The sequence below is a fragment of the Rhodofomes roseus genome (genome assembly GCF_022264815.1).
Source record: "Rhodofomes roseus strain CIRM-BRFM 1785 chromosome Unknown C8Q71scaffold_5, whole genome shotgun sequence".
Lineage (NCBI taxonomy): Eukaryota > Fungi > Basidiomycota > Agaricomycetes > Polyporales > Fomitopsidaceae > Rhodofomes > Rhodofomes roseus.
In genome coordinates, this window is record NW_025952961.1 from 1,564,545 (window position 1) to 1,580,550 (window position 16,006).

The 16,006-nt window shown below is 50.2% G+C and overlaps 4 protein-coding genes across 4 annotated transcripts; 1 reads left to right on the forward strand and 3 right to left on the reverse strand.

Annotated features, from left to right (window-relative positions):
• Window positions 1–3,837: 3,837 nt before the first annotated feature.
• Window positions 3,838–8,807, forward strand: C8Q71DRAFT_721937 (uncharacterized protein; the record flags this gene model as incomplete). Its single annotated transcript, XM_047921487.1, has 20 exons — window positions 3,838–4,038; window positions 4,144–4,293; window positions 4,338–4,467; window positions 4,516–4,605; window positions 4,646–4,707; window positions 4,768–4,913; window positions 5,039–5,252; window positions 5,308–5,346; window positions 5,432–5,460; window positions 5,667–5,862; window positions 5,909–5,983; window positions 6,045–6,094; window positions 6,253–6,310; window positions 6,700–6,890; window positions 7,260–7,332; window positions 7,431–7,648; window positions 7,734–8,030; window positions 8,115–8,210; window positions 8,533–8,744; window positions 8,803–8,807. The coding sequence occupies 20 exons, from the start codon at window positions 3,838–3,840 to the stop codon at window positions 8,805–8,807; spliced, it is 2,532 nt and encodes an 843-aa protein (XP_047781876.1).
• Window positions 8,808–11,893: 3,086 nt separating this feature from the next.
• Window positions 11,894–13,047, reverse strand: C8Q71DRAFT_721939 (uncharacterized protein; the record flags this gene model as incomplete). The annotated part of the gene is made up of 4 exons (XM_047921488.1): window positions 11,894–12,122; window positions 12,182–12,369; window positions 12,702–12,856; window positions 13,029–13,047. 4 exons carry the CDS (start codon window positions 13,045–13,047, stop codon window positions 11,894–11,896), a joined length of 591 nt encoding a protein of 196 aa, XP_047781877.1.
• An 819-nt stretch (window positions 13,048–13,866) lies between these two features.
• C8Q71DRAFT_721940 (uncharacterized protein) lies at window positions 13,867–14,369 on the reverse strand (the record flags this gene model as incomplete). Its single annotated transcript, XM_047921489.1, has 2 exons — window positions 13,867–14,128; window positions 14,317–14,369. 2 exons carry the CDS (start codon window positions 14,367–14,369, stop codon window positions 13,867–13,869), a joined length of 315 nt encoding a protein of 104 aa, XP_047781878.1.
• Window positions 14,370–14,515: 146 nt separating this feature from the next.
• On the reverse strand, window positions 14,516–15,099 carry C8Q71DRAFT_721941 (uncharacterized protein; the record flags this gene model as incomplete). Its single annotated transcript, XM_047921490.1, has 2 exons — window positions 14,516–14,762; window positions 14,816–15,099. 2 exons carry the CDS (start codon window positions 15,097–15,099, stop codon window positions 14,516–14,518), a joined length of 531 nt encoding a protein of 176 aa, XP_047781879.1.
• Between the last annotated feature and the right edge of the window lie 907 nt (window positions 15,100–16,006).

Genomic DNA, 16,006 nt, shown 5'->3' on the forward strand with positions numbered 1-16,006 from the left:
CAGCCTGAGCCACCCAGGCCACTCAAGCCACCTGAGCCACCCGGGCCAGCAATTCCCGAGCAACAACCATTGGCCTCGGCTGCTCCACAGAGCACAGCAAGACTCACATGCATGGACTAAGCCCCAAGCCAATGCACAAGATCAACCACCCTGCCAGCAAGCTAGTGCCTCTTGCAGGGATGGCACCCATTTGACAGACATGACAAGCACCGGTCTGACCACAGCAGACAGCCACTGTTGGAGCGCAACTACCAGCTACCTCTGGGCAGAGGAGATCCTGGCTCCTCCTCTGACAAGGATGGAAACACAAATGGAGGACGCACCACTGAAAGGCCCTGGGCCACCACCTTTTTGATGCCCAACTTCACCATCGCCATTGCCACCACTGTCTGGGGGGGCAGGTGACAGGCAGGAGGACCACAATGTCGGATGAACAAGGAGTGATGTGGTGTAGCCTGAGGCAAGGCTACAAAAGAACTACAGAAGCAAACAAAGTACTGTAGTAACATAGGACTTACAACAGATCTCTTAGGAGCTGAGAGGGAAGACTCAGAGGCGTAAGACAAGAGGAGAGACCGTTACATTCTAGGGTGTATCCAGCCCAGTATATATACACATGAGAGAGCCATTGCATGATCGTACAGTAAGTGTAACAGCGTAGAGTCATAACAGAGCAATATGGTGCAATGAGCGAATATGCAAGGATGCGGCGATATTGCACCATGGATGGAATGTACTGGAAAGGACTGAACAGGACTGGAAGGGATCTGGACAGTCCTAGAACAACAATGTGCTTGACAATGCAATACAATACAATCAAGGAATGTGCTGGAACATGCTGGAAAGTGGTGGAATGTTCCATCAAGGTCTAGATCTAATCATGTGCTACAGGTCTGGAACAAATTCAAAAAAGAATGTACGTAATATGTAGCATAGTAGAACATAAGTCCATAACAGGTAAGGATAAGTCCTATCCCATGTGATAACACCTAGAATAGTTGAAGTTCAACATGCAGAAGCCAATGGGACAACAACAACTGGCAGAAGTATTTTCCTTACAGTGATGTCAGTTAAAGTGACTCTATTTGAATTCATTAATGTATTTTTTGCTGTCTTAACTTGAGTCAAGAATGGAACCATGTTAAGCCATGTGTAAGTCAGTTCTAATACACTGACTAAGCCACCTGACTCAGATCTCTTAATACACTTGTAAGACACCTGTAAGACACTCCTTAGTCATTGTTTTAAGTTGCATGTTACACCTTAAGAACAATTAGATACAGTCTTAGTGCATATATGTGGTCCTGAGTCACTGGATTAAGGAAAATCAAGAGAAATAGGATTTTTCAAAAAGCACACAAGTGGGGTTTGAACCCCTGACATCAGCAAATGTTACCTAATCAGACAATTAACTCGGACACCAGCATCACACCACAGGTTTGTTGCAAACCAGGTAACACAATGTGATATGACACAATGCTGGAATGCTGGACTTAGACATATTTTGGATGCTGGCACAGGGTGCCCTGTATCAGTGGTGACTTAACCAGGTGCATTAGAGGTAAATTAATAGTGTATGAGTGCTAGCCAGACAGGTGACTCAATAGTGACTCAACTGACAATGGATGCTGGATGTCAATTTTGTCAGGTCAAAGGTTAAAGTCACTATTGAGTCACCTGTCTGGCTACACCAGGATGTGGATCACGCATGGGTCGCAGTCTCTAACCCAACTGACCACCCCATTTGCATCAGTAAGGGAGACACTCTTGCCATAATGTACCCAGCAGGGGATTGGTTCCAATCTCCTATGGATGAATTGGCTTGCCACGTGGACACAGTGCAAGGGATTGTCCAGTTGCAGCTGTCCAAAACATCCGCCTTGGAAGAGGAGGCTTGGGGACCCAAGACCGCTGAAGCACCAGATCCTACCGTGTACCCTTCCAAGGAGTTGGAGGAGTTACTAGACATAGGACCGGAATGGCCCCTGGAAGGGCATTCTTGTCTGTTGGAGGTTCTCTGAGCTTGACAGCAAGCCTTTGTGTTTGGTGGACGGTTGGGACACAATCCTACAGAAGTAGAGATCAAAGTGCTGCCAGGCACAAGGCTGGTGTCTTTGCCTATGTATGTGGCCTTCCCCACTAAACGTGAGGTCATTGACAAACAACATGACACTTGGCTTGCTCTGGAGGTTATCAAACCCTCAATCAGTCCTTGGGCTGCCCCAGTTCTAATGACTTATTGTAATGGGAAGCCATGCTTTTGCATCAATTACCGGAGGTTGAATGTGATCACAGTGCTGGACGAGTTCCCCATTCCACAACAAACCAAGATATTGCAGGCTCTATCAGGGGCCCAAGTCTTGTCCTCCCTGGATGCTCTATTGGGCTTCATGCAACTCACCGTTGCTGAAGCAGATCAAGAAAAGACTGCTTTCTGGTCCCACCGGGGTCTCTTCCAATTCCAACAGTTGCTGTTTGGATTATGGAATGGCCCCTCCGCTGCTCAGCGCGTAATGCAAGGAGTGTTGGCACCCTACTTATGGCTCTTCACACTCACGTACATCAACAACATTGTCATCTATTCTAAAAGTTGGGCTGAACACGTCACCCATCTGGACTGGGTACTCTCCGCAGTCATCCAATAACCATGCTGTCGCTGCCCAAGTGCCACTCTAGATACTTGTCTATACTCCTGCTTGGACGGAAGGTTTTGTGCTTAGGATTCTCCACACACAAGGAGAAAGTGCACACCATCACGTAATTTGCTCACCCGACCAGGGTTAGCAAGTTCAAACAATCCTTCTTGGGCATGGCCGTGTACTTCTCCAACTACATCCCTTACTATTCTTTCATGGTGTTGCCTCTATTCCAACTCCTCAAGAAGGCCTCTTGATGGAATTGGACGGCAGAATGCAAACATGCATGGTTGGAAATCAAAGTCGCCTTGCAGCAGGCCCCTGTTCTGGCACACGTGATGGCCAGCCACCCATACCAACTCTACATTGATGCATCTGACGTAGCTCTAGGAGTGTGCCTGCAACAGGTTCAACCTACAAAAGTAGCGGACCTGAAAGGAACACGGACTTATGATCATCTTGCTAAGGCTCACCAAGCTGGTGTGCTGGTACCCTTGTTGGTGTCCCGGATATTGAATTGTTTTGACAACCTCGGTCAAACACAATTATGGGGCAAATCATTGGATTATTGGATGAAACAGTTGTGAACATAGAGCAGGTCATCGCATACTGGAGCTGCACATGCAAACCTGCTGAGCAGAACTACTTGGCCATGGAAAGGGAAGCTCTAGCCACAAAAGAGGGACTAGTGCACTTTCTTCCCTTCATTGAGGGCGAACATGTCATGCTCATCACCACCAATCATGCTGCCCTGCAATGGGCCTGCACCTTCAAAAATGCTAATCGGAGACTTGCCGCGTGGGAGGCAGCGTTCTCCGCCTTTGCTCCAAATCTATCCACCAAGTGGGCCGTGTGCACTCCAACGTAGACCCCCTGTCCCGCATACCTCAACAGCCACCAACTCACAACTCCCCTGTTGTTGATCCTTCACAAGCCATTGAGCCAGACACCGGCAAGATGGGCTTGGCTGAGGAAGTGGCAGACAGGAACTTGGTTCTGCGGAGAGCTGCTGGAGCTAGTTCTTTCCATCCTTGGTCACAAGTATTGGAGGAATTGCCAATAGGGATGTTTGGCTACTTGTCAGCAGAAATGGAGGGAACAGGCCAGCAATACCGAGCAGAAGCTGCTTCAATTGCTACTCGCAGCCTCATTCCAGTATATCAGTGCAGCAACCACGTTGGACCCGAGGGACTTGCTGGAGATGTGGGGTGCGGTGCAGCAATGGAAGAGCCATCTGCGCCCGGGGCCTGAATTACAACGACACCTCAGAAAGTCAAACCAAAAAGAGAGTCAACATGTCATGCACCGTGTTGGCCTCATACCGGTAGTGAATTGCACAGGTATACCCCCGGGTGCACGGGAGCCTATTCATACCCGCAGCGGTCAGGTACCCGCTCGGCAGGTATGGGATGTCCGTGGGTCTTGCGGGTCTCCGCAGGTGCAGGTAATGTGACGTGTTGGGCAGGCAAAGAGGTGAGGAGATGGGCATGCAAGTGTGCATGCGCAGATGATCGCGCACCGCGGGGGGGGGGCACGTGCAGTCCCAGCTGGTCGCCGCAGGGAAGCGGTCCCACTGGAGATGGTTGTTGTTGGCAGTGAGGTGCCGCCAGAACTCACGGGAGCTCATGCAGCCCTCAAGGCTGTGGAACACGAGCACGTCCTCCTTCTGATGCATCACAATGTTGTCCTCTGCGCGGCCAGGCACGCGCGGCAGCATCAGCAAATTTGGAATTCCCTGAGGGCCTGAAACTGCTGACAGGCCAACCTCAGCAGCTCATCATATCCAGTACATCAGGGTATTGCACTAGTGTCTCTCAGAACATACCAGCATGTCAGCACATTGTACAACAGTAATATATTGTGTACTTTGTAATTGTAGGGTACAATAGCGAGCACAACTACAGACTTGATGATGCACCACATGCAGTAGCGACGTTGTTGGCGCGCTGCCTGCATGCTGATCATACAGGTACGTTGGTTCTGGCTGCGTTGCAGAGTGGTTGTCGCAGAGTGCAAGGTTGCTCACCTGTCTGATACGGCACCTACTAGTAGCTCGCTTTCCAGCAGCGACGTGGGCCGGGGGTCCATGGATCACACACTGCACATTTGCCTGCGTGCGAACACAGTTTAGCTGCACGACCTGTCCAAGTGGATTTTTGTTGTGCACTCGGACGATGAGCGTGGGCAATCTGTGGTTCCAGGGTCGAAGGCACAGAAGTGGGCTGCATTTGTAGCACACACATCTGGCAGACCCAGCATGGCTGCATCAACACACCAGTGTCTATGGCCATTGCCCATGACAAGCTGTGCGGCAAACCTGAACACTGCACCATGCATGAGTAATCAAATCCCGTCCAGTCAGCTATGTTGAGCACATTTAATGGACTCAATGTGTTGTACAGAGACACTGCCCAACTCGACTCCAATAGTTGTCAGCTCGGCGGTTCACAAGGGAATACGGGAGACGTACCGTGGGTGGCAGTGACACTCAGCACACAGGACGGCGATATACAACACGTCGTAAAGTCCATACGAGCTGGGGCCCATGTTGTGGACAAGTACAGAGGTATACTAATGATGAATGATCACTGGGAAATCCGCAGACAAGATACTGTAGTACATACCTTGAATGAAGTTGCCTGCCTTCTATCACACTGACGGTGCACATCAGGATCGACAACGGCAGGGCGAGTCTTCCTTCTGCGCACATGTGAGTGCAATTGCATTGTCAAGCAATGGTGTGTCGGCTTCAACATGCTGTCAGGGTGTGTCAGATGTCATGCCTTCTTGCACAGGCAAGAGCAGCGCGGTACCACTTCCTGTGGTGAGGTCTTTCCTGTGTGCAGGTGGTGGGGAAGAGGCAGGTACACAGTGACGCGCAGAGCAGATGATGGCTGTAAAGACCGCTTGTGCCTGCCCTAAACATCACACATGCCACTGGTTCGCTGGCAACTGGCAACACCGCTGCGCTCGACCGGTGTGTCCTCCTACCCTCAGTGTTGTTGCCCTTCACGCACGTGCTCTGCCCAGCCAGCCCCTGCTGCCGTACTTGCTCAAAGATGTCCGCAAGGAGCTCCCCGTGCCGCAATACGAAGCACGCTACACCCCGACGTCGCCCGCAGCTGCCGAACGAGGACAACCTGCGTCAGCTGTAGATGTACACACGGGTGATGCGACGGCGGCCCACAACGGCGAACAAGGACAGCTCGAGTTTGGACTCGGACACGTATGTGGACAGGAACTCACACATGGGCAGTGAGGAGCACTTGTAGGAGACGGTGACGCCAAGCCCGGAGAGCTCACCGTCTACGCCGCTCAAGGTCGGCGTGGGTGTTCACATGCAGAAGGTAATTGAATGAAAGGTAACCACCGGTTCACCAATGTCTAAGCTGCACGGACTGATGACAGAGAACCACACTGGCAGGTCTCGCTCAAACGGCCGTACTCTGCATGAAGAGGTAAGTCGCAATTCTGTATTCATACTGCCTGTCAGCTTGCTCACTTGTTTGCCCATCCACTCATGTGCTCGTCCATCTATCTACCCGCTCTCTCTCCACCTGCCTGCCTGCCCACTGCACGAAGGCTTTCAACGCAAGCACGTACACTTGTCACCCAGGATGGGGCAAGGAGTGTATGGGAGAGTAGGAAATAAGGGCAAGGAGGAGCGGACACACGTCACCGTCTTGTGACGAAGACAATGGTAGAAGGCTAGAAGCAGCATCGCTGTCCCGCATTGCAATTTGTGCAGCGTGTGATGGTGCTGCTGCCGTTTTCTGTGCGAGAGGGAGAGCGGTGCAATTGTGCAAAGTATGGATACCATGAGGCCGCCGAAGTCGTCGCTCAGGACACCTGCTCACTCTACGGCTGCTCACCCGTCCATTCACTGGCTCGCTCGGGCATTTGCGCATGTTATGTACTAGTAGTGTCAGCAGTAATAGTGCAAATGTACATAGCTTGTTTGGATCATTCTGATTTTATTTGTTTCGGAGCATCTTGTTTGAAGTTGCCTGAATGCCTGAATCCACTGACACACTGAGGCTCACTGACAAAATGCCTCTGACAGAATTGGAGCATGCAAAATCCAGGTGCTGAGGGCTGGACTTCTGAAGCCCTCTGGAGCATCGCTGATGGCCTGCTGAAGCTTCTGAAACGGCTGATGGACGCCCGTCAGCAGTTTTCCACTTTTACTGATGAGGTCGGGCTTGGGTGTCCAGGAGCCGTTGGCGTACGTGTGGGGCCTGGGCTTGAACAAAGGTGGGTGGGGAGACACACAAACACGTAGGATGGGGATGTGGACTCGGAGGGCTTGGGACTACTCACCTGTGAAATCTGCTCACCGGCAGCCTGGCCTCTGGCCGCCGCCAACCTCGCCCCCACTCATTCCGCCATGTTTGCTCACGCTCAACTTTGCACGCGTGGCATCCGTTTGTCGGCCACACTTGTGTGCTGGGCATTTGCCCTGCCCACTTGTGGTCGCCGTGTGTATTGCCTTTGCGGGTAGCTCAACCACTCTCCTGGTCTGCTCGTTTGAGACACGGTGGGGTATGAGTCAGAGAGCTGACATATCATTAGTGCAGTGTGCTCAGCCATGTTCATCCTTTCCTGCCTCGCCTCTTCCCTCAGAGAATACCCCTCGACGCTCTTGGGGCGTGACTGGCGGTATCTGTGGCCGGGCGGACGCAATATGCCTGAGGTGGTGTGTTGCTCATGTTTGGGACACAAGCAAGCAGGCTTCTTGTGGCCAGCTGGCGTCCACTCAGCCTTGCGCCAGTTTCTTGCGTGTTACGTCGCCAGCTGCTCATCTCTCTTCGTGTTGAGCATGGGAGCAGCGATGTTTTGTGCATTGCATTGCATCAGCAAAAGCAGGGCAGCAGTGAGGCGCGCGGACACGTTGTGCTGCCTCACCGTCGATTAATGTGGGCTGAGGGAAATGTCGCGCCACCTGACTTTATGTGGGTGGAGGGGCTGCTGGGCTGCAAGAGAGGGGTGGAGGGGCGTGACATGAGAGTCAAGTAGAAAATTGTGCACAACGTGCTCGGGCACTCGGGTGATGGTGCGGTTCCCACGGGCATTCAAACCAGCACGTCTGGTGCCAAGTGAGTCGTGCCGGAGCGGCGGGTACTGGTGGCGGGTCCGCGGGTCCAAATTTGGCTACCCGTACCCCTACCCAGTGGTACCCGTACCCGTGACCCTCACGGATTGCCCGTACCCCTGCAATGCACTACATACTGGTGACGACTGCGGAACAATGGGCGTACACTTGGGAGATCAACACATTCCTTTTCCATGTGTATTTGTAAGAGTTTGCGGGCTTGGAACCCTTGTTTGGGGGGCCGAGCTGCCTGTGAACCTAACCTTTGGTGGTTGCGGCGTGACCGGGGAGAATGTCATGAGGTCTTGATGTCGTTAGCGAGGCAAGGAGCTCCCGCTATAGTCATTGCCGGGCGAGGAGCCTAGCAGTGGCATGGTGTGTCCTAGGTCGGGCGAGGAGCCAGGCCAAGGGCGTGTCCTAGATGAGGGAGAGGAGCCATGTCGAGGGAGAGTCCTGGATGCAGGCGAGGAGCCTTGTCTAGGGTGGGTCCTAGGTGTGGCGAGAAGCGCAGGCTGAGAAGGGCTGAATGTACTCAGACAGTGCGGGGTTCGCACACGGACGATGTGGTAGTTCAGGTGTAAGCAGATATTACTTCCCAATATGGAAGGAGGATGGCTAAGTACAGATGATCTAATCTAATATCCACTAGACAGTTCATAATCTAAGCTACTAGGGGAGGCATAGTATTGCCCACCTGTAACAGGATTTTGAGCAGCTCACGGCACAGTTGCACACAGGAAACCAAGCCTCTTGTCCTGCAGATCGACCGCAAGCGTGGGCAACATTGCACAACTGTATCCGTAGGATCTGGGGCTTTGACATGCCATACTTCCCTATGGTCATGGAGCAGGCATACCTGGACAGTCTGGATGAGCTACTGTGGCTACAGCATTGGAGAGCCCTCGGGAGGATCATGATGGAATGGCAACTGGAGGTGATTCATGTCAAGAGCATACAAGTCGCTCTGGGGGGCACTGTTACAGACATGGAATGGGAACTGAAGGAGGTATTCAGACGTAAGTTCAATAGTGTGTATAATTGTGACCCATATCCCTTTGAACATTAGCAGTTTAGTATAGTATTAAAGTGTTAGCATGTAGCCTACATAATTACAGATGCAGACATCCACTGGTGCGTGTCTGCTGAATGGGCATCATGCACTTGTGCAACTCACACCCTCTTTGACATGCCACTCAGCTCTGCTGACTGACCCATCTCTGTGAGAGCACCTGGCTCTCAAGGACTGCTTGCCGCATCCGGATTGGCGGACTCAACGACCCTGGACTTCTATTTGATGACCTCCCCCTTTCCTCTGTCACTTGCTCTCCAATCCACCTTCAATTGACTACTTGTGGCCCTCTTTGGAGGCCCCCGTCTACTCTCTCAGACTGGCAGTTCAGCGAACCCACTCTGAGGTCCCAGTCATCCTCACACTTGGGTCAGCCAAGAAGGCCCGCAAGGGTGTCAAGAAGTACCTACAACCGGTTGATCTGATGGTATCATTCAAGCATACAGGCAAAGGTAAGGTGACGTACTCTGTACACCAGCACACGCATAACAAGACAACATAAGTATGACTAACTCATGGTGACTCATTGTCAAACACTGACCTTCTTGACCATCAGAGCGGAGATAGTCCGCTGGGTCACCAAAAGTCTGTGGCTGTTCTCCATCATTGGAGACCACACGTTCCAGAGCTTGATGAAAACCAGCCCGCTGGAGAGTACTGGATTCCATTGCAATGGACCGTTACACGCAATGTTCATAACATCTTCATGCATATGCATGAGCGCATTGGGAAAATGCTTCAGGTAAGCGCACACTCACAAAACAATGGACATGGACTTATCTTGCATCTCCAGCAGGACTTCAATGGCAAACTCAGCTTTGCCACTGACTGTTGGATATTGCCCAATCATAAGGCAACGGTAGCATTCTCAGTCCACTTTGAACAGAACGGCATACCTGCGCGGCTTGTCCTTGACGTTGTTGAGCTGGCCAAGGCCCATTTGGTCATCAATCTTGCAGTGGTCTTTGCGAAAATGCTGAAAGAGTTTGGGATTGACACTAGAGTAAGTTTTTGAATCATCCATCATTGCCTAACAGACTCACCAAGGTCTCACTCAGATCCTTGCCGTCACTGCAGACAACACATCCACAAATGATGTTATGATTGACGAGCTTGACATCCTCAATGACTTGTTTCAATGTCAAGTGGGTCATGTTTGATGCTTCAATCATATTCTGAACCTTGTGGTGAAGACACTCTTGCATCAATTTGACGCAACACCAGCCAAGAAGCAGAAGAACACACACGATGTTGCTCTAGACGCTGCAGAGCAAGCCTTGCAAGATCTGACTGGCGATCTTGAGGACTTCAATGATGACAATGACATGGGCAAGTGGGATATGGACACTGTGTTGAGGACATTGAGGGTTGGGCTGACAAGCAGGACAACATAAGGTTGCGGAGCTTGAGGCAACTATGCACCCTGTTAAGCTCGTTCTTGCCAAAGTCTGTTGAGACCATTCTTCAATGATATGAGTGATCACTCACCATGTATCTAGCTCTGCAAGTTTGCCTATAGTGTGATCAACTCTTCAACCAAACTCCTCCTGGCATGGCGCAAAAGGCTTCTGGAGCTCAACTTGCCATTGGAGAACATGCCATGCAATGTTCACACACTGGAACTCCACCTACTAGATGCTTCAGTTTGCACTAGCATATTGTGAAGCAATCAATGATCTTACTGGAGATCACACAATGGACCTGCGGTGAATGGAGTTGGACAGCAGCAAGCGGAAGATTGTGAGTCAATTATGTGACATTCTGAAGGTGCGTCACACACTGTCATGCCTTGTCACAACTCAACTCACAGTGGAATGTCACACATCTCAGGTCTTCTGGGATGGGACACAGTTCTTCTCTTGCACTGTCCCCAATCTTGCAACTGTCATTCAAGCAATGGACCTGCTGGATGAGTGGATGACTAATTTTTCTCTTGACACATGCTTCCTGCCTTCAATCTGTGCTGCCGTCAGTCTCACAAAAAAAGACTCTCGACTGGTATTATGGTAAGACTGATGAGTCAAATGCCTATTGCATTGCAATGGGTAAGTCAGCCAGAATCATTTTAAAGTCGAATGTATACTAATCATGATGCAGTTCTTCACCCACATCAGAAACTGCAGTACATTGAGAGGGCAAGATGGCAAGAAGGTTGGAATCAGACAGCAGAACAGCTTGTCCGCAACAAATACAGGGAGTGGCTTATCTGCCATGGCACAACAGAGATTGTGTCATCTGGTAAAAGCTCCAGCAGCAAGGCAGGTGGTAGCAGAGACAACAGCAAGGGTGGCAAGGTATGCCGTATGATTGCTTTGAGGTGTTCTCTGATTAACAGTGTTTGCAGCAGTCTAAGAATATTTTCAACAATATTCCTGCACTTGCGCCGCCCAAACAGGTCAAGGTCACATCCAGTGTTGAGGCAGTTCAGGACCCAATCATGTGGTGGTACAATAACCGTCACATGTACCCAACTCTCTCCTGGATTGCAATCAGCTACTATATCGGGCCGGGATCTCGGCCACCCTAGCTAGTTGGTCACTGGACCCTTGTAAAGCTCCAGCCTCTTCTGTAGCCAGGAATTTAATACTATCGCGTTAATGTGCATTTGTTCTTCGCCTGTGCATCAGCTGAAGTCATTGCATTGAGGTTTGCATCCTAGAAAAATCATTCTTTGAGAGGATGTCCATTTTAGGTAATCAGTGGCTGGATCTCCTGGACCCCTCGGCTTTGACTGGGCACGTTGCTCAGATCTCACTTGCTGGGGATAGGGCCATTACTGGCAGTATGATCCCTTCAGTGTCAGTTCACATTGTTTTCTGCTGTAGTTCACCGGGTAGGGACACTAACAAGCTATCACAGTGTTTGCTGGGGGTTGCTGTATTGATGATACTAGATACTATCAGTATTGATTAACACAGTATGACAGAATGAGTTGCTACACAGTATATTGTGTGAGATTGGGGTATGTTGTATTAGCACCCACTGTTTGGGCCACTCTTCCATTGGAAAGTTGCTTATTGAGTGTCTTGTTGAGCTTACTGACTACTGGTATACCACCACTGATTCATCGGATGACATTCTTGCACCTATTGTAATCTACGCGTACTTGGGGAATTCAATTGGTGCTACATTGGGAATAGGGAATTCATCTTCGTAGTATGACCACTGCCCATTTCCTGCAATTATTTCGAGCTGCACCAGTCGGCATGCATGCGACATATTAAACTGTACGCTGCACAAGAGGCGGCGTCCGTCACGGTTGACATAACGGCATGAGAATTCTACCCCTCCAGCATAGGTGACTATGCGTTTGTAGTAGGTAGAACTGTTGTGGCAATCATATTATGTGAATTAGTCGGAATGATTAATGATATCTAAACTCACTAGGTGCGTGACCAAGGCACATTGGGTTCAGTGGCAGCGGCAAGGCACGCATCGAGAGCGGCTTGAGAGCGCAGAGTGTGAATGCCCAAGGGATGGGCAAAACCTGCTTCCACTCGGTGTACCCATTCAACTATGACGTCCGGATACTGCTCAGTGCCAATAGAGGGATCCATACTCGAATAGTAAGGCTGAACTGATGATGAGCGGGTTGTGGTTTGGAGTGAGAGAAAATTTACTGAACGCGCGGCCTTACTTCCCCAGCATCTAATTTTGAACTCCTATTTTTAGGCTTTAATCTATCTGTAGCGGTGCAAGCACGGATCCCCAACTCCTCTTGGGAAACTCAGACTGCATAAGGTTCTAACAATAAGTCCTTAGTACTAGGAAACAGTCTATTAGAACAATACCACTATGCACCACATAAAATATTGTGGTACCGAGCCAGCATCACTGTCATTCAATATTGTCAATGCCTACTGTTGGAACATACGGCCGAGCACGTGCCCAAATGCCAACGCACTGACATGTTGCGATATGGCACAATGTTACTGTACCTGCCGCCACCCCTTAATGTACCCTCCCCATCAATGATACCCCATACATAGGTCTGTGACTGCCTGTATTTACTCTTCGCACGTTTGCCTCCCCGCCCCGAGGACGAGACAAACCGCTTCTCTGATCAGGAGTATGATTGAGGATGTTCCACTTGCAAAGAGCCACGCGGAGTGTGGTCACATCGCATACAGTGACCAGATTGAGGAGCTGCATGATGTGTTCCCGCTGATCTTCTTGCTTGTTCTCACGTGATGCGACCTCACTTCAACACCTACTTACTAGTGAGACTCACTTGGATGCCGCCCGGGCATCTTGGGGCCTCTAAGGCAGCATCTGTTGAAGTAAGCGGTGGTGGGGCATGGGAACGAGCAGGCGGAACAAGTAAGCAGCGGGAATCAATAGGTACTGGAGCGGTTTGTCTTGTCCTCAGGGCGGGGAGGCAAACACGCAAGGGTAAATACACAAGGATTGCAAGTAATATACGAGTCCGTAATTGATGGGGAAGGTACATTAAGGGGAATGGCAGGTACAGTAGCATTGCACCGTGATGTGGCGCGTCGGCGCATTGGTATTTGGGCATGCACTTGGCCATATGTTCCAACAGCATCCACTTTGACCAGAGCTGTCTTAGTCTATGTTACACCACACCCAATCCTTTGTTGAAAAGAAACTGGAGACGCAACTTCATAACACACTTTTATACATACTTGCAGAGACATTGCATTGAGATCCAGCCAACGGAGCTGGGATGGAGTGGAACTACCTGCTATATGTGGAAAGCACGTGTGCTTGGTGCCGGGACTGCACCTCGTTATGGTAAGAGTTGCTCCTGTTATGGACAGTTCTCCCACGTGTATGGTGGCATGCTACGGCTTGTTGATGTTTCATCTTGAGAAAGCCCTCCTCCCTTTGGGAGGAGTCAGGGATCCATTTATGGTGCTTGTCCCCTTCTATACATTGATAAGTACTCATTCCTCATCCATATTCTTTGTGCGTGTTGGGTTGATAGCTGTTCTGCCTGACAGGTGTAGGTTGTGTGCATGATGTTACAATAATATTGGGGCGAGTGAACGTAATATTTGCAACAAAGAGGGGGGTTATAATAGCAGCTGGTGATGACTTGGATGTGCTCAATACATTCCCAAGTGCTCCTCCACCTGCAAGCACACTTTGTGTGTGGCCAGCATCATGTCCACACCCTGCTCCCACAAGTTGTTGTCCCATCCAAGGAGACTTGAATCCTTGGGATAGTCGTATGGCCAATAGTAGAAATAATCGGTCCACACTTGACCGAAGTAGTCCGTGTACGCGGACATGTACTTGTACGCGCCATTTGGGAGGCGGACCACCCAGGTCTTGCACAGCCCGCTGCTTGAACAGCAGCTAAGGGCGCTATGGGTAATAGATCTTTACTAGGTCTTGCAGATATGCGCAGTGTTTGCAACTCTGCCATCAACCTTCTTCCACTTTCAATGCACACTCAGAGCCCAATTGAGGGCAACTTGTGGTCCCTGTGGCATCAGGGAGATTGAGCAAGAGCGGGTGCCGTCATCGCAAGGTAGAGGAATTGCCGGCCTGACCGAGTCAAAGGCTGGGAGGGACAGGCGGCGGCTGCGGATGGGCACCACTGCATTGTGGACGTCAAAGTTAGGGATGTTCAGATAGCAGTGGCGGGGGTTTTGAAATAGTGATGTGCTTCTTTTACATGCGCTGAATGCTTCTGTTGGAACACGTGTATCAATTCCGATCATTCTGGCAGTCAGCGTCTATTGGTACAGTCTAGAACGAGCCATTGTCCAACTGCCAGTTGTACCCCCCTCTGCTGGTACCGTAATTGAAACACTGTTCGTACTGGAACTCTGACCTTCCCCATGGAGTGACCACCACCAATTGCCAGGTGACCATGGTCGCCATGAGATTGAGTTGGATGCTTGCACGCATCTCGCGGTTGGCACATCGGTCGTAGTGTGCCCACACGAACTCCACTCCATCAGGCAGGATGTGGATCCATTCTTTGTAGAATGTCCTAGATCGTGCTAAGTCATTTTGGGAACCAGCTGAGAATTCACCTAAGCCTACATGGTCCGGTGAAATGTATTGTCGGCTTGTCCATAGTCTTTGATGTAGGTGATTGCATCACGCTGACAATTTGTCCAGATCTCTAGCCCAACGATCCCGATCGGCATCTCCCGGGACACGACTCCCTCAAATGGTTCGACGATGTGGATGATTGGTTGCATAGTTGTGGTCAGCTTGGGTGCTAGGAGAATATAGGGCATGGGGCGTGGTTTAAGAGGCGGGATAGGTAGGGCTGAGTTGCGGCACAGAGTAAGGTCGTGAGGGACAGGTTGCGGTTGGGGCATGTGTGAGTATAAATATACAGTGATAGGCCCTGCATCTGTCCGCAGAGCTGCTAATGCATGTTGGGATGACAGCTAGGGCCGTAGCTTCACGAAGCTTTGCAGGCCATAAGTCTTAAGCGCCATGTGAATTGAGGAACTTGAAGTCCGAGAACAATGGAACGTGTTTGCAGTCTGGCTGGGTCAGCAGATTTGATCACCGATCCACGTCTTGATGAAGTCGTGGCGCTTGTCCCCTTCTATGCATTAATAGGTACTCCTTCCTCAACTCTTCATCACTATTGCAAAATCCCTTCCCTGAGTCAACCTCATTGTCTATATCAGCTTCATTACTATCCAGATTTTCCTAGGTCTGAAAATTTTCATATTCATCTTCAATCCAATCTCTTTCAATATGTTCTAGCCGTGATACATGTACGCCTTTAGCATAGAGGAGGCCTGTAGATGTATCACAGAATACATTACAGATTGTGCTGTAATGTATTGAAGCACAGCAAGAACATGTGCTAGCACTGCACAGCTGACTAACCACTGATATGCCTATATCTGGCATGGCGGGTTTGATGTGCCTGCCCTGCTGTTCCGCATGGCCAGCAGCATGCAGGTGTGCAGCACACGCTTTTGACACAGTTATGTAGGGCTACATATACATGTATGCTGACCACTGTCAGTGACACACAGTATGTGGCTGTACGCGCCAGCGGTAGTGTGATTACATAAGTGTTGGGTGATGTTCTACCCGCGTTAATGCTCACCTTAGCTTGTAGAGAAAAACTTCATAGCAACATGTATTAGTATTGTTAGTATTATGTTACAAAGCTATGGATCATGAGGACCAGCAAAAGCCTTAAGATCCAAGGCAAAGGTGTAGTGGCATGCATGGTGCTCTTGACTATTACCGGATTCAGTA